General features: G+C 38.3%; 1 protein-coding gene across 7 annotated transcripts in view; it reads right to left on the bottom strand.

The window, feature by feature from the left end:
- Positions 1-15,886, bottom strand: part of PDE4D (phosphodiesterase 4D) — a gene marked incomplete at its 5' end in the record, with an annotated part of 1,035,071 nt that overhangs the window by 38,134 nt on the left and 981,051 nt on the right. For all 7 annotated transcript variants that reach the window (XM_084234300.1, XM_084234299.1, XM_084234301.1 and 4 more), the window contains one exon: positions 13,176-13,288. In XM_084234300.1, coding sequence (XP_084090426.1) covers positions 13,176-13,288 — 113 coding nt within the window. The remainder of the gene's footprint in view (positions 1-13,175; positions 13,289-15,886) is intronic.

Raw genomic sequence — 15,886 nt, 5'->3', positions numbered from 1 at the left:
AGCAGATTTCACCATGTGAACCTTAAGTGGAAAGAGGTCAAGATCAGTAACTGGTCATTCTGCTTTCAGCCAAGGACAGCTCTGATGCCAGGTCAGCTCAGTTCAATATTCCTCCTTCTCCCACTGTCCCCTCCTCATCTCACTTCTAATATATCATCTGTCTTTCTGTCTCTCTTTCCTTCAATCTTCATTCCCTACTCTATTATGAGTCCAACTTCTCTCCTCATTTTGTTCCCAGTAAGAAAACAAACCTCGAAGCAACTTCCCAGTAACAGGTTATGTTTTAAAACCTGACATCTGCTTACACATTCCCCAAGTCCTATATATTTTCTATCTGCTGCCACCCTCCACACTATCAATTAACCTTCATCCCATTCAATTCTACCCACATTCTCTCCAGCCATCCCTGCCAGCTTAGAATCTGAGATCTGCTTAACCACTTGATCTTCTCATCCCACCATTCCCATTTCCCTTCCATTACCCTTCGACCAGTGTTTGTGTGCTGCTGACTACTTGCCTGCCAGATTGACTCCCACCCTACTGTGCTATCTCACCATCAAACTCTTCCTAGAAGCTGGAGATACTTCCATTCTGCTTCCATCCCAACACAACCCAGAGAACAAGAAAGAGTAAGTCACACTACAGGACTGTGTTTTGCTAAAACTGCTATTATTAATTTGGAATCCAGTGTTCATTAAATGTGTGTATATATATATAAAATATATATAAATATAAAAAATATATGGAGGTGTTTGGAAAATGTGGCCTGAGAACAAACACTTGTTTTTCTATCTCCCTGTCCTCCCTCCAGACTTTATATTCACAAAAATAATTACTTTTATACCTATTAAGAAATATATGGATCTGGAACTAGTAACTAATTCTCATCTTTAAAAATGGGACAAAATATTTTAGCATGTAGTTTATTATTTGGAGATCTAAGTTTAGAAATTTAAGGTTTGAAGTGTGAGAAAAACATCAGGATTACACCTTATATTCAAAAATAAGGTAAACATTGGCATTTCCCAACTAGTGGTGGTCAAAGACTGCACTGATGTATCAAATGGAAATGTTAAAATGCTTGAAAGTAAAGCTAAAGGGCAACAACTAATTCCTCCTTGGAAGTCTACCTTTGAGAGAAGGGATTTCACCTTTACAGGGACTGACAATTCTGTCTGTAGTGAAATACGCTCTTTGTCTGTTTGTCTCTTCCACTCTGTACCCTTTAGGCATTTTACTGCCCATTAACACCGTACAAAAAAAGTAGAGTTAGACACAAACAGTAGCTTCCAGGGGAAAGAGAACTAGTCCTTTCTTTATGTGTAGTAAAGAAATAAGACCATTTTTAGTAAAATATGCCTACGATTTCTTGACATAATTATTACCCTTATGGAGATCTAAAACATCCATATTGAGAATATAAGACTAAGATAACACAGAAAATCAAAATTTGTACCGAAGATAATTAGTTTCATTCAGAACATATTTTTGAAACTGACTTGAAATATTCAAAACAAAGAATTAACAGAGGATCAGTGCTTACTTAAAAAAAAAAAAAAGGGAAGGAACATGCCAGCAAACAACCACTGACCACTTAATGTATGAAAGGTTTTGACAAAGCTGTCCAAAAATATTTTTTTTTAGATTTTAGTTCTCCTAAATCTACCTTTATTTTTCTATACTCTTCTAATAGAATTATAACTTTCTTTTATCCTTTGCAGTTCTTTAATCACTCTTGTGAAATAAGGCTTCACTGAAAATAATGAAATCTCCCTCTCTCACACATATAACTCCCAAAGTACTCCTTTATTAAAAATTGTAAAAGCCTTTACAAATTTAACATTTATCCTTGTTCTAAATTTTTAAAGTCCACCAATATTTAAGTTATAATTCATTATTTTTCTTGTTTAAAGAAAAACTAACAACAATTAAATAGAATCTTTCTTAGTTAAAGAATGTAATCCTTTTTTAAAAGTTGAACTTTATATAAAGACAAACAACAGTGACCTTACCAAGAAACTCTCCTTTCTTTATAATTCTGTAGAATTCATAATTGTTTAAAATATATGCACAAGAAACTTATTTTCTGTATGATTCTTTAAAAAAAATTTTTTTTTCCAATTTCCCACTGAGTGAAATATCTATTTTTTCTCCCTTATGGGCTTGGGTTGGAATGATCAGATAAAATTCTTTAAAAGAATAACAAAAGGTAAACTTTGATCTATCCTTTCAAAATATTTTGGAAACTATTATTTAAGATATCTTTATTTATATTTAGATCTAAAACAAAAACAAAGCAACCAAAACACTGCTATGCCAACAATGGAAAGTAGTCTTCTAACCTGCCAGCTATTTTCTGAAATGAAGTAGACAGATGTCAGTCTGTTGTTACTCCACAATGGCAGCCTCATCTTTGCCTGGTTGCTGTAGACACATTCCTCTCAGACCTGTGCTTTCTACTCTCCAGATCTGTTTATGACAGAACGAGGTGTTTCCTATTATGGTGCTATGCTCTGCACAGCACACCACTTTCCTGTATAGAAATATAGTTCAGCAGACCAGAGATGTTGATGGGTAAAACTGCATGGAATACACCTAACTGGCAAATGCCAATGAATAGATCTTTTCTTCCCAGGTTAGCAGGGACAGTATCCAGATATACCATTTTTAGTTGGAGCAACCCTAAGAATGTTATTGCTAAAATAGGCAGAGAGGAGGGAAGACAGTTTAAGACTATCAATACAGCTTGTATGGTTTTTGTCTGTATACTTTAGAATTTAAATGAAATAAGCCTAATCTGAGCTCATTTATTGCAACATTTCTGAAAGGTGAGTGTCCATAAGCAGAATTGAGATTCTCAAGTGGGAAGTGACAGGAAAACCACTTGTCTTCTAAGGCATCAACTCTAATGCACAGACTCTTAGTCTACCAATCCAAGTGAGAAATGCATACAGTACCAATTTATGTGAACATCTTCAAAATGATATATTGATTTTCACTGGGTTTGGGTTAGAAGCTACACAGAAGGCATCATCAAAATTTTCACTAGTGGCCAGAAAACTCACTAAATATCTGAAGTTACTGAATCCACCTGCTATGAGAAACAGACTCATATTTCATTAACAGACACAACACATGAAAAAAGCAACTATTACCCATAATTTATGGATATAAGCTTAGAAAAAAGATACACAAATGACCCAAAATGATGATGGTATACTGGAAAGTGCAATACATATGTAATAAGGAGATTTCCAATTAACCTAGGAGGTATTCTAAGTTTGAACCTCATCTTCCAACTCAGATTAGCTAAATTAGACAATCACTTCTATCTCTTAGTTCTAACACAAAGCTTGAAGCTGAATTGGGTAATGGTTAACAGTAATTGTGATGCTTTAAGATTCTGATGATGAGAAACCCTACCAAAACTACCAAAGAAGTAAATGTAGGCAGGAACAGACTATTTCCATTTGGTTAATTTATATTCCTTTCACTTAATGATATTCAAGTCTTTGATCAAACATTTAGTAACTCCTTTACAAAGAATCTAACAAATAGTAAAATTGAAGTTATTACCTATAAAAGAATTAAATTAATGTTACTCTTGAGGTTAATCAGTAATGATTCCACAGCACTGAAGGCAGCAGCTGCATTTCAAGAAATGCCACAACCTCATCCAATATTTATTGAGCACCTACTCTACAAGGCTTGTGTTGGGTATTATGGGGATTGGAAAAAGGAGTAACAACTCATGTACAACGTGGTAACAAGAAGACAAAGTAATAAATATTATGTTAAGAGTTAAGAAAACGGGCCTCTCCTGTGGCGCAGTGGTTGAGCGCTGGACTGCGAAGCTGCCGGCAGCCTCTGCAGCACTGGTTTGATCCCCAGCCACTGGCAAAGGTCCCACATGGTGCACAGACCTATCCTACCGTGCCCGCTGCTCCCCTCAGCAGTGTACTTCATCGGTCTGCCTGTTCTGTTCCCCGCTCTGGCTCTGGTGGATTCTCTCATCCTCCCCTCCTGCGCTTCTGACTGTACCCAGTGCTTGTATAAATAAATCTTTAAAAAAAAAAAAAAGAGCTCAGGTATTTACCCAAAGGACACAGAAACATCAATTCCAAAGAGCACCTGCACCCCTATGTTTATAGCAGCACTGTTTACAATAGTTAAGCTTTGGAAACAACCCAAATGCCCAAAAATAGATGACTGGATCAAGAAGATGTGGTACATATACACCATGGAATATTACTCAGCTTTCAAAAAAGATAAACACATGCAATTTGCAGCAACATGGATGGCGCTGGAAGGGATCATGTTCAGCAAAATAAGCCAGAAAGAAAAAGAAAAATACCGGATGGTCTCACTCATAGCAGGAATCTAGAAAACTTAAATAAGGGACCAGGAAAAAGAATAACTATAAGAAAGTGAACATCAAAATCAACAAACAACTATGAACCAGAGACACTGTATGGGGGGTGGGGCCCGGGGAGGGGAGGGATTGGGGTCAAAATAAGGGGGTTGCAATTGTATGGGGAATATAAAAATAAAATTTATAAAAAAATAAAAAAAATAAAGTCAATAGAGACATACCAATTAGAGGACGTGGGATGAGAGTTACAGGAGAAGACAGAAAAGGCTTTACAGAGGAAGCAGCATTCCAGATGGACCTTACCAAATGGTTAAGATTTGTTCAGTAAACTTTTTAATTTAGAAAAGTTTCAGATGTACAGAAAAATTGTGAGTTCCCATATGCCCAAACCCAACTCCTCCTATTATTAACATCTTACATTAGTATGGCACATTTATCAAAACTATTAAACCAAGATTGGTGTCTTATTAACTAAAGCCCACATTTTATTCTGATTTACTTAGTTTTAACTAAATGATCTCTTTCTGCAACAGGATCCATTCAGGATAACCCATTAATTTAGTTGTCACGTCCCCTTAGGCTCCTCTTGTCTATGACAGTTTCTCAGATATTCCTTGTTTTTGAAAAGCTTGTTAGTTTTGCAGAGTCCTGGTCAGGTGTCTTACAACTGCCCCTCAACTAGGAATTCTCATGTTTTTCTCATGATTAGAGTGGGGTTATACGTTTTTGGCAGGAAGACTTGAGATATAAAGTGCCATTTCATCTGACCATATCAAGGCATGTTATGACGTGACTTGTCACTGTTGATGTTAACTTAGATCACCTGGCTGAGGTAGCGTGTCAGGTGTCTCCACTCTACCGGTATTCTTTTTCCTTCTTTCCATATTGCACTTTTGGGTAGGAAATTAATATGGACAGTCCATACTTAAAAAGTGGGGAGTTATGCTCTCCTTCCTTGAGAGCAAAGTAGCAACAAATTATTTGGAAGTCTCTGGCAGAATTTTATTTTCTTTTATTTAATTATTTATCCAACAAACTATATCACTATGAACTCATGGATATTTATTTTGTACATTGGGTTATAATCCAATAGTAGCTTATTTTCTTGATCAAACAGTTTCTGCTTTGGTAATTGGGAGGTCTTTCAGTTTTATCTTAAGTCCCTCTGCTATGTTCTCTTCTGAATGTATCCAGTGCTTGTATAAATAAATAAATCTTAAAAAAAAAGCTCAGGTATTTACCCAAAGGACACAGAAACATCAATTCCAAAGAGCTGATATGTTCTCAACAATGTGGGATTCAGTTTGTATTGCTTCCTTGTTGTCACTACAACATGTTCCAGCCTCCTTTCCTGCCCCAGTTCTAGAATCAGTTATTTCTCCAAGGAGTCCAGATTCCTTTGATTTAGAAAATGGTTAATAAACCAAGATGAGGGTGCTAGGTGTGTATCACTGCTTTCGGCACACTCAACTGACAGAGCAAGGTAATGTTTGTGTCTAGCAGATGGTCAAATTGAGTGCTGCATTGAGAGACCATGTCCTTAATATACTTTTGTTAACATTAAAAAAATTAAAAATTAGTAAGAAACCTCTAGCTGGGTTACTTTAAATCTCATTTAGGCGTAACAGGGATATATTCATATAGAAAAACTGGTTAGATTATTCTCCACTGTTTTATGTTCAGCTAAAAACAACTCAGAAAATTGTAGACTTTCTGATAAAATGTCATTAGACCAATCTGATGGCTCTACTATAAATTTACAAATAAACATAAGATAAGGAGAAGGGTGAATAAAACACCCCAACAGTTCTCTCTGGTTAGCATCAACATCATTAAGTCATAATTTCCTCTTAAAAAGCTCACTGGAAGCATAGATATCAAGGTGGCCTTTCTCTAACCAACCCCCTCCCCCACCAAAATAGGAAAGATGATGTTTCAGTTTAGGTGGAAACAAAGGACTTAAATTACTGGCCCACTTACTATGTTCCTGACTCTATATAGACAATCCTATCTTGTAATTCATTAAATTATCATAGCAACTATATGACAGATAAGAAAATTAAATCACAGAATGTAAGCTGTCCAATATTCATCTAGTAAAAGGTTGAGAGGGACTCCAAGCCAGGTAGGAGGGTACTCTAAATCCATAGATCATTCTTCCTGAGAAATGTCTCATGACATGATATTTCTGCTGATGAAATCTGGCATTTTCTCATCTAGTGGGGAGATTCCATTCACGGAAGAGAAGGAAAATCAGATTCTTTAAAACAAACATATCATTTTAACCAAAAATAACTTCTAGAACTATTTCTGCCACCCAAAAGTAGGACTGGTATCCATGAGTGATAAGTAACATACTTTAAAGGTGGCACACAGATGAACGTTTTCTCATTTTATTACATATTAATTTTAATGTATATTAGACAAAAATACAACAAGGATATCAAACCCATGACTTTATGCAGGTATTTACTTTTGAAAAACAGGTGCTCTAAACAAAAACATTCAGCATGGAATAGATATGAATGTACATAGAAATAAGAAGGGTTGAGCAACACTAATTTAAACTATTATTTATTACAGAATTGAAAGATCCTGTTTTTCTTTTAAGAAATATTATGTTTTTATATTGTAAGGAATAATAAACATATTATCACTGCATTTGGTAAGCCAATGCAACTAATTTTCTAGTGAATGCAGTGGAATTGTTTGTTGGTTAAGCAAATTATCAAGGCTTATGCCCTTGTCTGTTAGTGAATAAAATGCCATCTTAAAATGTCCTTAAAATTAGGGTACTGTGGGCCTCCCCGGTGGCGCAGTAGTTGAGTGCGCCAGGTTGCAAAGCTGCCCGCAGCCTCTGCAGCGCCACTTTGATCCCCAGCCACCGGCGAGGGTTCCACATGGCGCGCAGACCTCTACTGCCATGCTCACTGCTTCCCTCAGCAGTGTATTTCGTCAGTCTGCCTGTTCTGTTCCCCGCTCTGGCTCTGGTGAATCCTCTCACCCTCCCGTGCATCTGGTCTGTACCCCGGTTTTTGTATAAATAAATAAATCTTAAAAAAAATTAGGACATTGTGAATAGTAAAATAAAGGGCTACCTACTTCTCTGTTCCTGGAAAGACCTTAGACTAATAGTGCCAATTAAACTATCACAACAGGTAGCTCTGCCTTAGCAGATGGAGCTATGTCATTATGAAAGAAATTTGTAGTTTTAAAGGGCTGTTTTTTTGTTGAAACAAAAAAATAGATATTATGTATTTTATTTATCAACTTAAATCAAGGCATTAGCAGCATTTCACATCTGCTTTTGTATATGTATATGAAGTAATAGATATAGCCAATGTGATTATTGTAAGAATCTTAAGTCACACAAAAGCATTATTTATCATGTTGCTATTGCAGGGGGATGAAAGTTTACTGCATTTATCCATAACTTTGGGAAAGGTACTATTTGATCTTTTCTTTAAATAAAAAATAAAAAGACAGTTTATTGTACTATGAAACAAAAGTTACCATTATCCTATAAATTTAATCAGAACATGCTCATTGGAAGCAAAGTCTCAACAAATGACTAACTTATTGAAATGCAAAAATTAGAAGTTTTTTTTTTTTGTTTACATATTTTTTTTTTTTTCGTTTACAGAAATCCTTTCCCCACAAATTACATAAAATGGAGAAATCTCTTTGGTTATTTAAAATTATTTGTTCAAAATTTTATTTTAACTCTTCAATGATGGAAAGTGAGACAAACTAGTACCTAAGTGAATGTAAGAGAGATGTATACTTGTAACGTGCCAATTTTGTTAGGGTAGGTGTTGAAGGGGTTTTTGACATCTGTCTTGGATTTCCCCTACCATAATTAATTTGTAAATTGGTGCTATTACGTTTCAGAAACTAGCAGAAAAACTTATAAAAAGGTTTTTGATAACTATTAGGGATATTTAAGCTTATTGTCACTAAGTAGGAACTGAATTGAAGACAACAGTGACAAATTAAGATTTGTTTTAATCCTGCTTTATTAAGTGAAAGTCAAAGGCTTTACTATTCAATGAAACAAAAATTTCTGTTAAATCAGTTTCCTTCCTGTGGATTTTTAACAATAAAAGGCAAAGAAACTATATTTTTAAATAGGTATCATTAAAAACAGGCATTCTCAATCCTTCATATTAACTTTAAGGTACTAAGTGTAAATACACATGTATCTAAAATTCTGTATATAAATCTTTGCCAAATCTACTTTTATTAAATGGATGAAGATGCAAATACCAAACTCAAAATACCAATGATTTTCTAGTTATAGAAGATAATTTTTTTTTAAAACTTTGTCTTCAGGCATGTGAATTATCTTTTAATTCTCTTATAATGAGTCAGAATATGACTGTTGCTATTTGCTCTCCATGAAATTAAAATGCCTTTTCCAACTCATTTCAGCTTCCTTCTTAGCAAAAGTTCGTTATTTCTGACCTAAGAGTTATCTTGTGCTGGCAAAACCATCAAACTATATGTTGAACTATCTTGAGATTTAGACATTTTGAGGAAGTCTATATTCATTCCAAAATCCTTTTTGCACAGAAGAAAATGTATCAGAAGTCATAGGAAACTCCAGTATATGTTATATATGCATTGACTATTAAAAAGCAGCAGGGGGAGCAGACAGTAAGACACCTTTGTATATGTATCTGAAGTAATAACTACAACCAATGTGATTATTATAAGAATCTTGTCAAACAAAAGCATTATTTATCATTCTTGCTATTGCAGGGGGATAAAAGTTTATTGCATTTATCCATAACTTTGGGAAAGGTACTATTTGATCTTTTCTTTAAATAAAAAATAAAAAGACATAGTTTATTGTACTATCAAACAAAAGTTACCATTATCCTATAAATTTAAATTTTCTTAGTAACACTAAGAAAAAGCATACCAGAAAAGTAATTTAATTTAGAGGTAACAGGAACATGATAAAGATGTTTGTTAAAACCCAAACAAACAAAATTCATTCCATGAGGAACTCACGGCCATATTTCAAAGCTGCCCTATGCACATCTGGAATGAACTAAAGAAAATCCTTGTTTCTTAGAAGGATGCTTGAATCCTAATTTCAAGATAGATTTTCGCTTCAAGAATGGTAGTTTCCGGGCCTCCCTGGTGGCACAAGGGGTTAAGCACTGCGCTGTGAAGCACAGCCTCTGCAGCAGGAGTTCAATCTCCAGCCAGGGAGCTACCCACATGGTGAAGGAGACCTCACCTATCTCGCCTGCTGCTCCCCTCAGCAGTGTATTTCGTCAGTCTGCTTGTTCTATTCCCAGCTCTGGTGAATTCTCTTACCCTCCCGTGCTTCTGACTGTACCCAGTGCTTGTATAAATAAATAAATCTTAAAAAAAAAAAGCTTCTAAAAAAAAAATTAAAAATGTTTATGTCTATGTTATATCAAAAACACTATAATCAAATCACTTTTTAATAATACAGATATATGCACTAAGGACAGTTATCTAAAAATTGTATTATAAAAATCCATGAAATTTACAATATCAGGTATAACTTAACAACTGAATGGTAAAAACAAAAAACTTATTTTAATCAAGCAGGTGGCCAATGAAGTCTGACCTAAAATGAAATAATAATACCAATAACGAGTGTAGTGTCTACTATTGCCAGACACTGTTTGATAGCTATTATATATATATATAAAATATATATATATTTTAACTCTTATATTGCCTTTTCAAGAAAAATAGATCACTCACACCTTAAACTAAGGAGACTGAAGCTAAAAAATTCTGTCATTTCTCTAATGTAACTCAGCCAGCAAGGAATAAAACCAAGATTCAACTTGTAGGTCTGTTTGCCCCAAAGCTTTGGGGCAAACCCAAACCTCCCTCAACTGAGGTTCTAAAGAAATCTGTACAAATCTCAGGCAGATTAATGAGCTTATGAAGGGTAAGTGCTGTAGATTTAAGCACTCAAATTAAATGTCATCTGGAGTTTTTACTCCACTTAGTACAAGCATCCTACAGCCAGGGCTAGTCTTGGCCACAAATTCAATTCTCCTGCCCCAAAACCATCAATAAGCACTATACACATGACAATGCCAATCAGGAAATACAAGTGGATGCTTCTAGAGTATCACTTAAAAACTACTAATAGTTTAGATTCCTTTTATTAAGATTTAAATAAACTTTAAATAATATTAACCCATTTTGGTAAATGATTTTCAGGGATCAATTTTTTTTCCTAATACCCCAAATCACCTCCATAATAAGTTTTTCTACTATCACTCAAAAATCCTTATCTTTTACTAGTATTTTTATCTTGTCATTTTAACCTATTATGGTACACTTAAAAAAAAAAAACAAAACAAAAAAAACCTTGCGAGAAGAAAACAGAAAAGCCATGATTTTTCAAAAGCAAAAAGTGAATAACTTAAAACAATAAAAGAAGTACACAAAAAGAATGGATGGTAATTAAGCTAATAATCAAAAAGCGATGTTTTACAGTTATTCCTACTATGGATGCATGATGCAAGCTGTCACATTTCCTCTTTAGACTTAGGTTCGGCATCACTCACAGGGACCTTCGGATCAGCTGCTTCAACTCAGTTTACAGCTCAAGTGAATGTGACTTATCTGTGCCCTTGTTATCAAGCAGAAGGGTAACTTTACAACCTTTACCAAGAGCTTTTTGCCTTCTACACTAATCCTTTTCATCTATAAAAAAATCACATGAGCTTAGCACTCATTTAGAAATGGGTTAAAAATTGAATGGCGTAGGCATTAGAAGTTTAAGCAACTTCAGCTTCAGTTCAGCTGAAATTCTTAATGTTAAGAGTAAGTGTCAAGTCACTGGAAATTAAGTGAAAGTATAACTTGTGGGCCTGCACAATGAAGATTAAAAAAAAAAATCTTATTTGGTGCCTTTAAAAAAAAGAGCAATTGTTTGACCTACAGTTTTATTTTTGCTTCACCTTAAAGAACGGATAAATTAAGTACTTGACAGTTGAAGTCATTATTAGATTTCATGTTCATTTTTAAATTTTAATGTAGGTCTCAACATGAAGAGCATAGACTTTGAGAAAGTAATTGCAGTTGCTCAGGTTTATTTCACTGAAAAAGTACTGTCAAATCATCTTGAAAACATTAGCAAAGGCTTAGACATCTCGTTAGATGTCTTTAGGTCCCATTCTTCTTACTACACCGAATTAATCAGAGGAGAGAATTAAGAAAGTAGGCTCAATACAGAATGGTTCCAAATCAGCAATTAGGAGTCTGGAAATATTCAGCATATGTCAAGGGCTAATATGAACTGAATTATTAAAAAACTATATTTTATAAAATTAATCAATGAACTAAGAACTTGTTAGCCAAGTGAGGACAATGGCACCCGAAGCCAGAGCAGGGAGTAGGAGAGCAATGACTGATAATTTTGATGAGGAACCATACCATATTTAGAAATGAGACCCAAATGACCCAAACAATCTAACAAATAAACCAAACAGAATAGATTGGATCACCAGTGTGCATATGGGTAGGTGAGTGTGCTCACTAGTTGCTTAGTGCCTGCAGGCAATGACTGGGGGTGAGGAGGGCTTGGGGAAGGTCCCTTTTGTTTTATCTTAAGTCAACTTTTCATTAACAATGCTACCCACATAAGCATTGTTAGCAGACAAGACAATCAAGTGGCTGAAATGCTTTGCCATTTTAAAAAACTGCCTGGAAAAAAACAGGTGGGATAAAAACTACATTTAGCTTTTTTAAAAAAAGCATCACTGCTTGAAAGACATGTGCATGCAGATAAACAGGAGAATGGCATAACCTTCCTGACCTTGTAAATAGGTGGCCAAAAATACTTACCTATTTTTTTTTAAGAGGCCAAGTGTTACCAATTGCCACAGAAAGTTACCAGTCCGGACTGGCTGAATCCTTCAGCCATCTGCATCCAACATGCACATGCCTCCTTTTTCATCCCTTCAGCCAAATAGTCATTAAAAACATACATCATCCCAATTATTTCCTTACATAGAGACAAAAAGAACAGAAATTCCAAAAAATACATAGAGCAAAACTGACAACACTCTGCCTTGCTTTAAGGTTGACTCAGGCTGAAGGTTACTTCTCAGCCCTCAAAACTCCATTAACCAAGAAGACCAGCCCTTTGGCACATAGGCACAAATGCTCCATTTAAGCATCACTGTAACTAAATGACCTCAGAAAACTGGACTTTCTCTCTAAGACTCATAGAAACTAAGGTAATGACCACAATGAACCTTCTGACTTTGTAGATGCTTCTTGTGGGCACACAGGCCATGTTCGTACAGGGTACCCTGACATCTAGATAAATGAAGGTTAAGGTCCAAGTTCACTGGACTCAGTTCTAAGTTTGAGTGAGGTACGCAAGTGGTAACATCCAAGAGATGGCACTGACCTCCAGCAACTCTTATTTCCAACTAGCAATGCCCAAAATACCCTTAAACGTGCAACTTGAACGGACCGCGCTGGGTTTCTTTTGCAAGGGCAAAATGTCACTTAGGAGACCCCCCAACCAAAAAAAAAAAAAAAAAAGAAAATGCACTGTGTCCAGGGAATACTGCAATCAAACTACATCAAAGTTACTTTTGCAAAAGGTTTATCTGGCGTGAATGTAAGAGAAGGCAGGCACAGAATCAGGACCCTTCTTCCAAGGGTGCGGAACAGTCAACACGCAGTGTGACATGTCTTCCCCCGGGGTCATGGGGGTGCTGGTGGCTTCGCCAGGCAAGGGGATCCACAGCCTAGGGGCACATGTGAGCTAAGGGCAGGGGCTTACCTTGTTGGAGGCCATCTCACTGACAGAGTGCCGGGTCTGCAGGGTCTCTAGCTGGTCCAGACACCAGTCCAGCTCCTCCAGGGTCTCGCTGGCCAGTTTCTGGTAGGCCTCCTCTGCGAAGAGATAGGGAAAAGGAGACTCAGTTCTCAAGCGCTTCACGGGGCCACCAGCGAGTTCAAAGGGGGCCATCCTGCCATACCCCGCCATGCTCGGATGCTCGGTGCCCGCACATGAGGGCTGCTCCTTCATATTGTCCAGCCGGGCACCGCAAGGGGGGCCAAGGCTCTGCTGGCGGGGCGGCCGGCCTCAGGAAAGCACAGTCTCTCCAGCTTGGCGTCTCAGCTCAGCGTCCAGGGAGGGAGCGCAAAGTGTGGCCAGTCAACTTTCATACGCAGACACGGAGAAACCACGATGTGACTTTTAGACGGCGCGGCGGGCCGGAGTCCCCGTCCTTGAGGATGGCGCAGGGGGTGGCGAGCGCGCCTCGGAGCCCGCCCGGTGGAGGGAGCGCCTGGTCCACCGCCCGATCTCCTTGGTCCCGGGCCCCCGGCCGCGTCCCCGCGCCCGCCCCGCCTGGCGAGCCTCCTGCGCGGCGCTCGCAGCGAATGAATCAGCCCGGCCGGGTGCGCGGCCACCACGTTTCCTGTTTTCTTTCTCAAGTCCTCGGGCGGCGGGCGCAGCGCGGCTCCATCGCCGCGGCTTTCCGGGAACAGCCCCCTCACGCCCCTCGCGGCTGCGGCCCCTCCTCAACTCCTCACGGAGAGATTCCGAGTGGCCTAAGCCGGCCCGGCCCCCAGCCGCGTCCAGCCCCGCCGCCGCGCCGCATCACCCCGCGCACCCGGCGCGGCTTGCTTTGAAGCGGAGCCCGGGAGGCGCGGGCGCGAGCGTGTGTGTCTGTGGGGCGGCTGTGGGGCGGCGTGAGGGGAGCAGAGGAAAACCCGGCGTGGAGCGCCGGCCGCCCGCCCGCCGTCCGGGGTCGCGCGCGCTGCGGGGCTCAGGCGGGACCAGGCGCGCACGCGCGCACGGCCGCGCACCTGTCCCGCAGGGACCCCGCGCGCCCCGCGGAGCCGCTGCCCCTACGGGCGGTTCCGACCGCCCGGGCCCCATTATCTCCGCCACTAGCTGCTTCCTGCAAGGTTGTCCGACAGGCGGCACACACAAGGTTATTGAGGACCCCAGCAACCGTTTCTGTGGGTTTGGGTTTTAGGGGTTTTGAAGCTTTGATATTTGAGGGTTAGGCTTTACCTTCTTCAAGGGGGCAGGGTGGCTGTGGGAATAAAAACATTTCTATTAAGACCAGACTCTTATTAGTACCCAGCCCAAACCCTGCTAAGTTACAGACTTCTACATTTTGGGGTGGACATAAATAAGCAAATAAACATACACAATGCTACGTGGTCGAAATGCTTTAGAATCCAGATTTGACAAGATGCTGTATTTTCACACTCGAAATTGAGAGGCATCTCAAAGGAATAGCTACGTGAAGGCATCCTATGGTGTGGGCAGTTTACACATGTCCTGCATACATGCTCCCTCCGAGTGTGGAATTGCAAATTAAAGTCAAGGATGGTCTTGTGATACCATATGGTGTGGGCAGTTTACACATGTCCTACATACATGCTCCCTCCGAGTGTGGATTTGCAAATTAAAGTCAAGGATAGTCTTGACCAAAGGGGCAAAGTCTGGAAGTGTTTCTATCCATCACACACAGAAAGGCAAACGTGAGAAAATGAAAAGTCCGTATCCAAAGGCATCATAGAGAAGCGGTCTATTTACAAAATCTGGCCCTAGGGAACAAGGGCACTATAAATAAATGAATCAAGTGCAGAGGGTTTCACTACATTAGCCTGCGGATAAGCAAACCTTTCACTAGGGGAAAATCCAAACTCCCAAGAGTCCATCATACAAAACTTTGTTATTGTCAATTAGAAAGAATACATTGACAATAAGCTTACGTAAAGTCAGTGAGATCACTTCCTTTATCTTGGAAACTACAGGTATTGAAGAACGTGTGCCCTTGTCATTTAGACTCTTTATGATCAGTGGCACAACCAAGCATTTCATGGTCTGACTCTCAGGTTCTTGGGATTTCCCAGATAAGATTTTATGGAAAATTTGTGAAAGTTAGAATAACTTTCAAAGTGTTTGTTACATGTGCCACGTGGCTCATTGTTATCAAGGATTCTTGAATTGCTTGTTGTTCACTTGAGAACACTAGGTTAAAATTTGCCTCTCTTATTCTACTTCTGTTTTTCCACACCAATCTCTATAAATATATAATTTAGTGAACAAATAATCTAGACCTTGAGAGGTGAATTAAAGTATACAATTGGAACATTTTCTCCTATTGAATAGAATAACCATAAATGTAACTTTAAGTAGTCTTTATATTAAGTAAATATTCTATCTGTGTAGCCTTCCCCTGATTATAATATAAAAAATATTACATACTTGTTATAAAAACTGAAACACTACACAGGCATACTATAGAAAGTCCCATGGAATCCCACGCAAGAATTAAGCCTCTAAACATAATACAACATGTTCATCTATATATCATTTCATTAGTTTCTTCCATATGCAAGTACAGCATTACCTAGTTGTGATGGTAATACGTCTACTACTATATGAGTATTACCTACTATCATAAGGTTTTGTTCTGTTTTTACTGTTTCCGTTCCTCTACTATATAAAACGGGGATGTAGAAAGT

The sequence above is a fragment of the Talpa europaea genome, assembly GCF_964194135.1.
Source record: "Talpa europaea genome assembly, chromosome: 5".
NCBI classification, from domain to species: Eukaryota; Metazoa; Chordata; class Mammalia; order Eulipotyphla; family Talpidae; genus Talpa; species Talpa europaea.
This window is presented reverse-complemented; position numbering and strand designations above follow the sequence as displayed.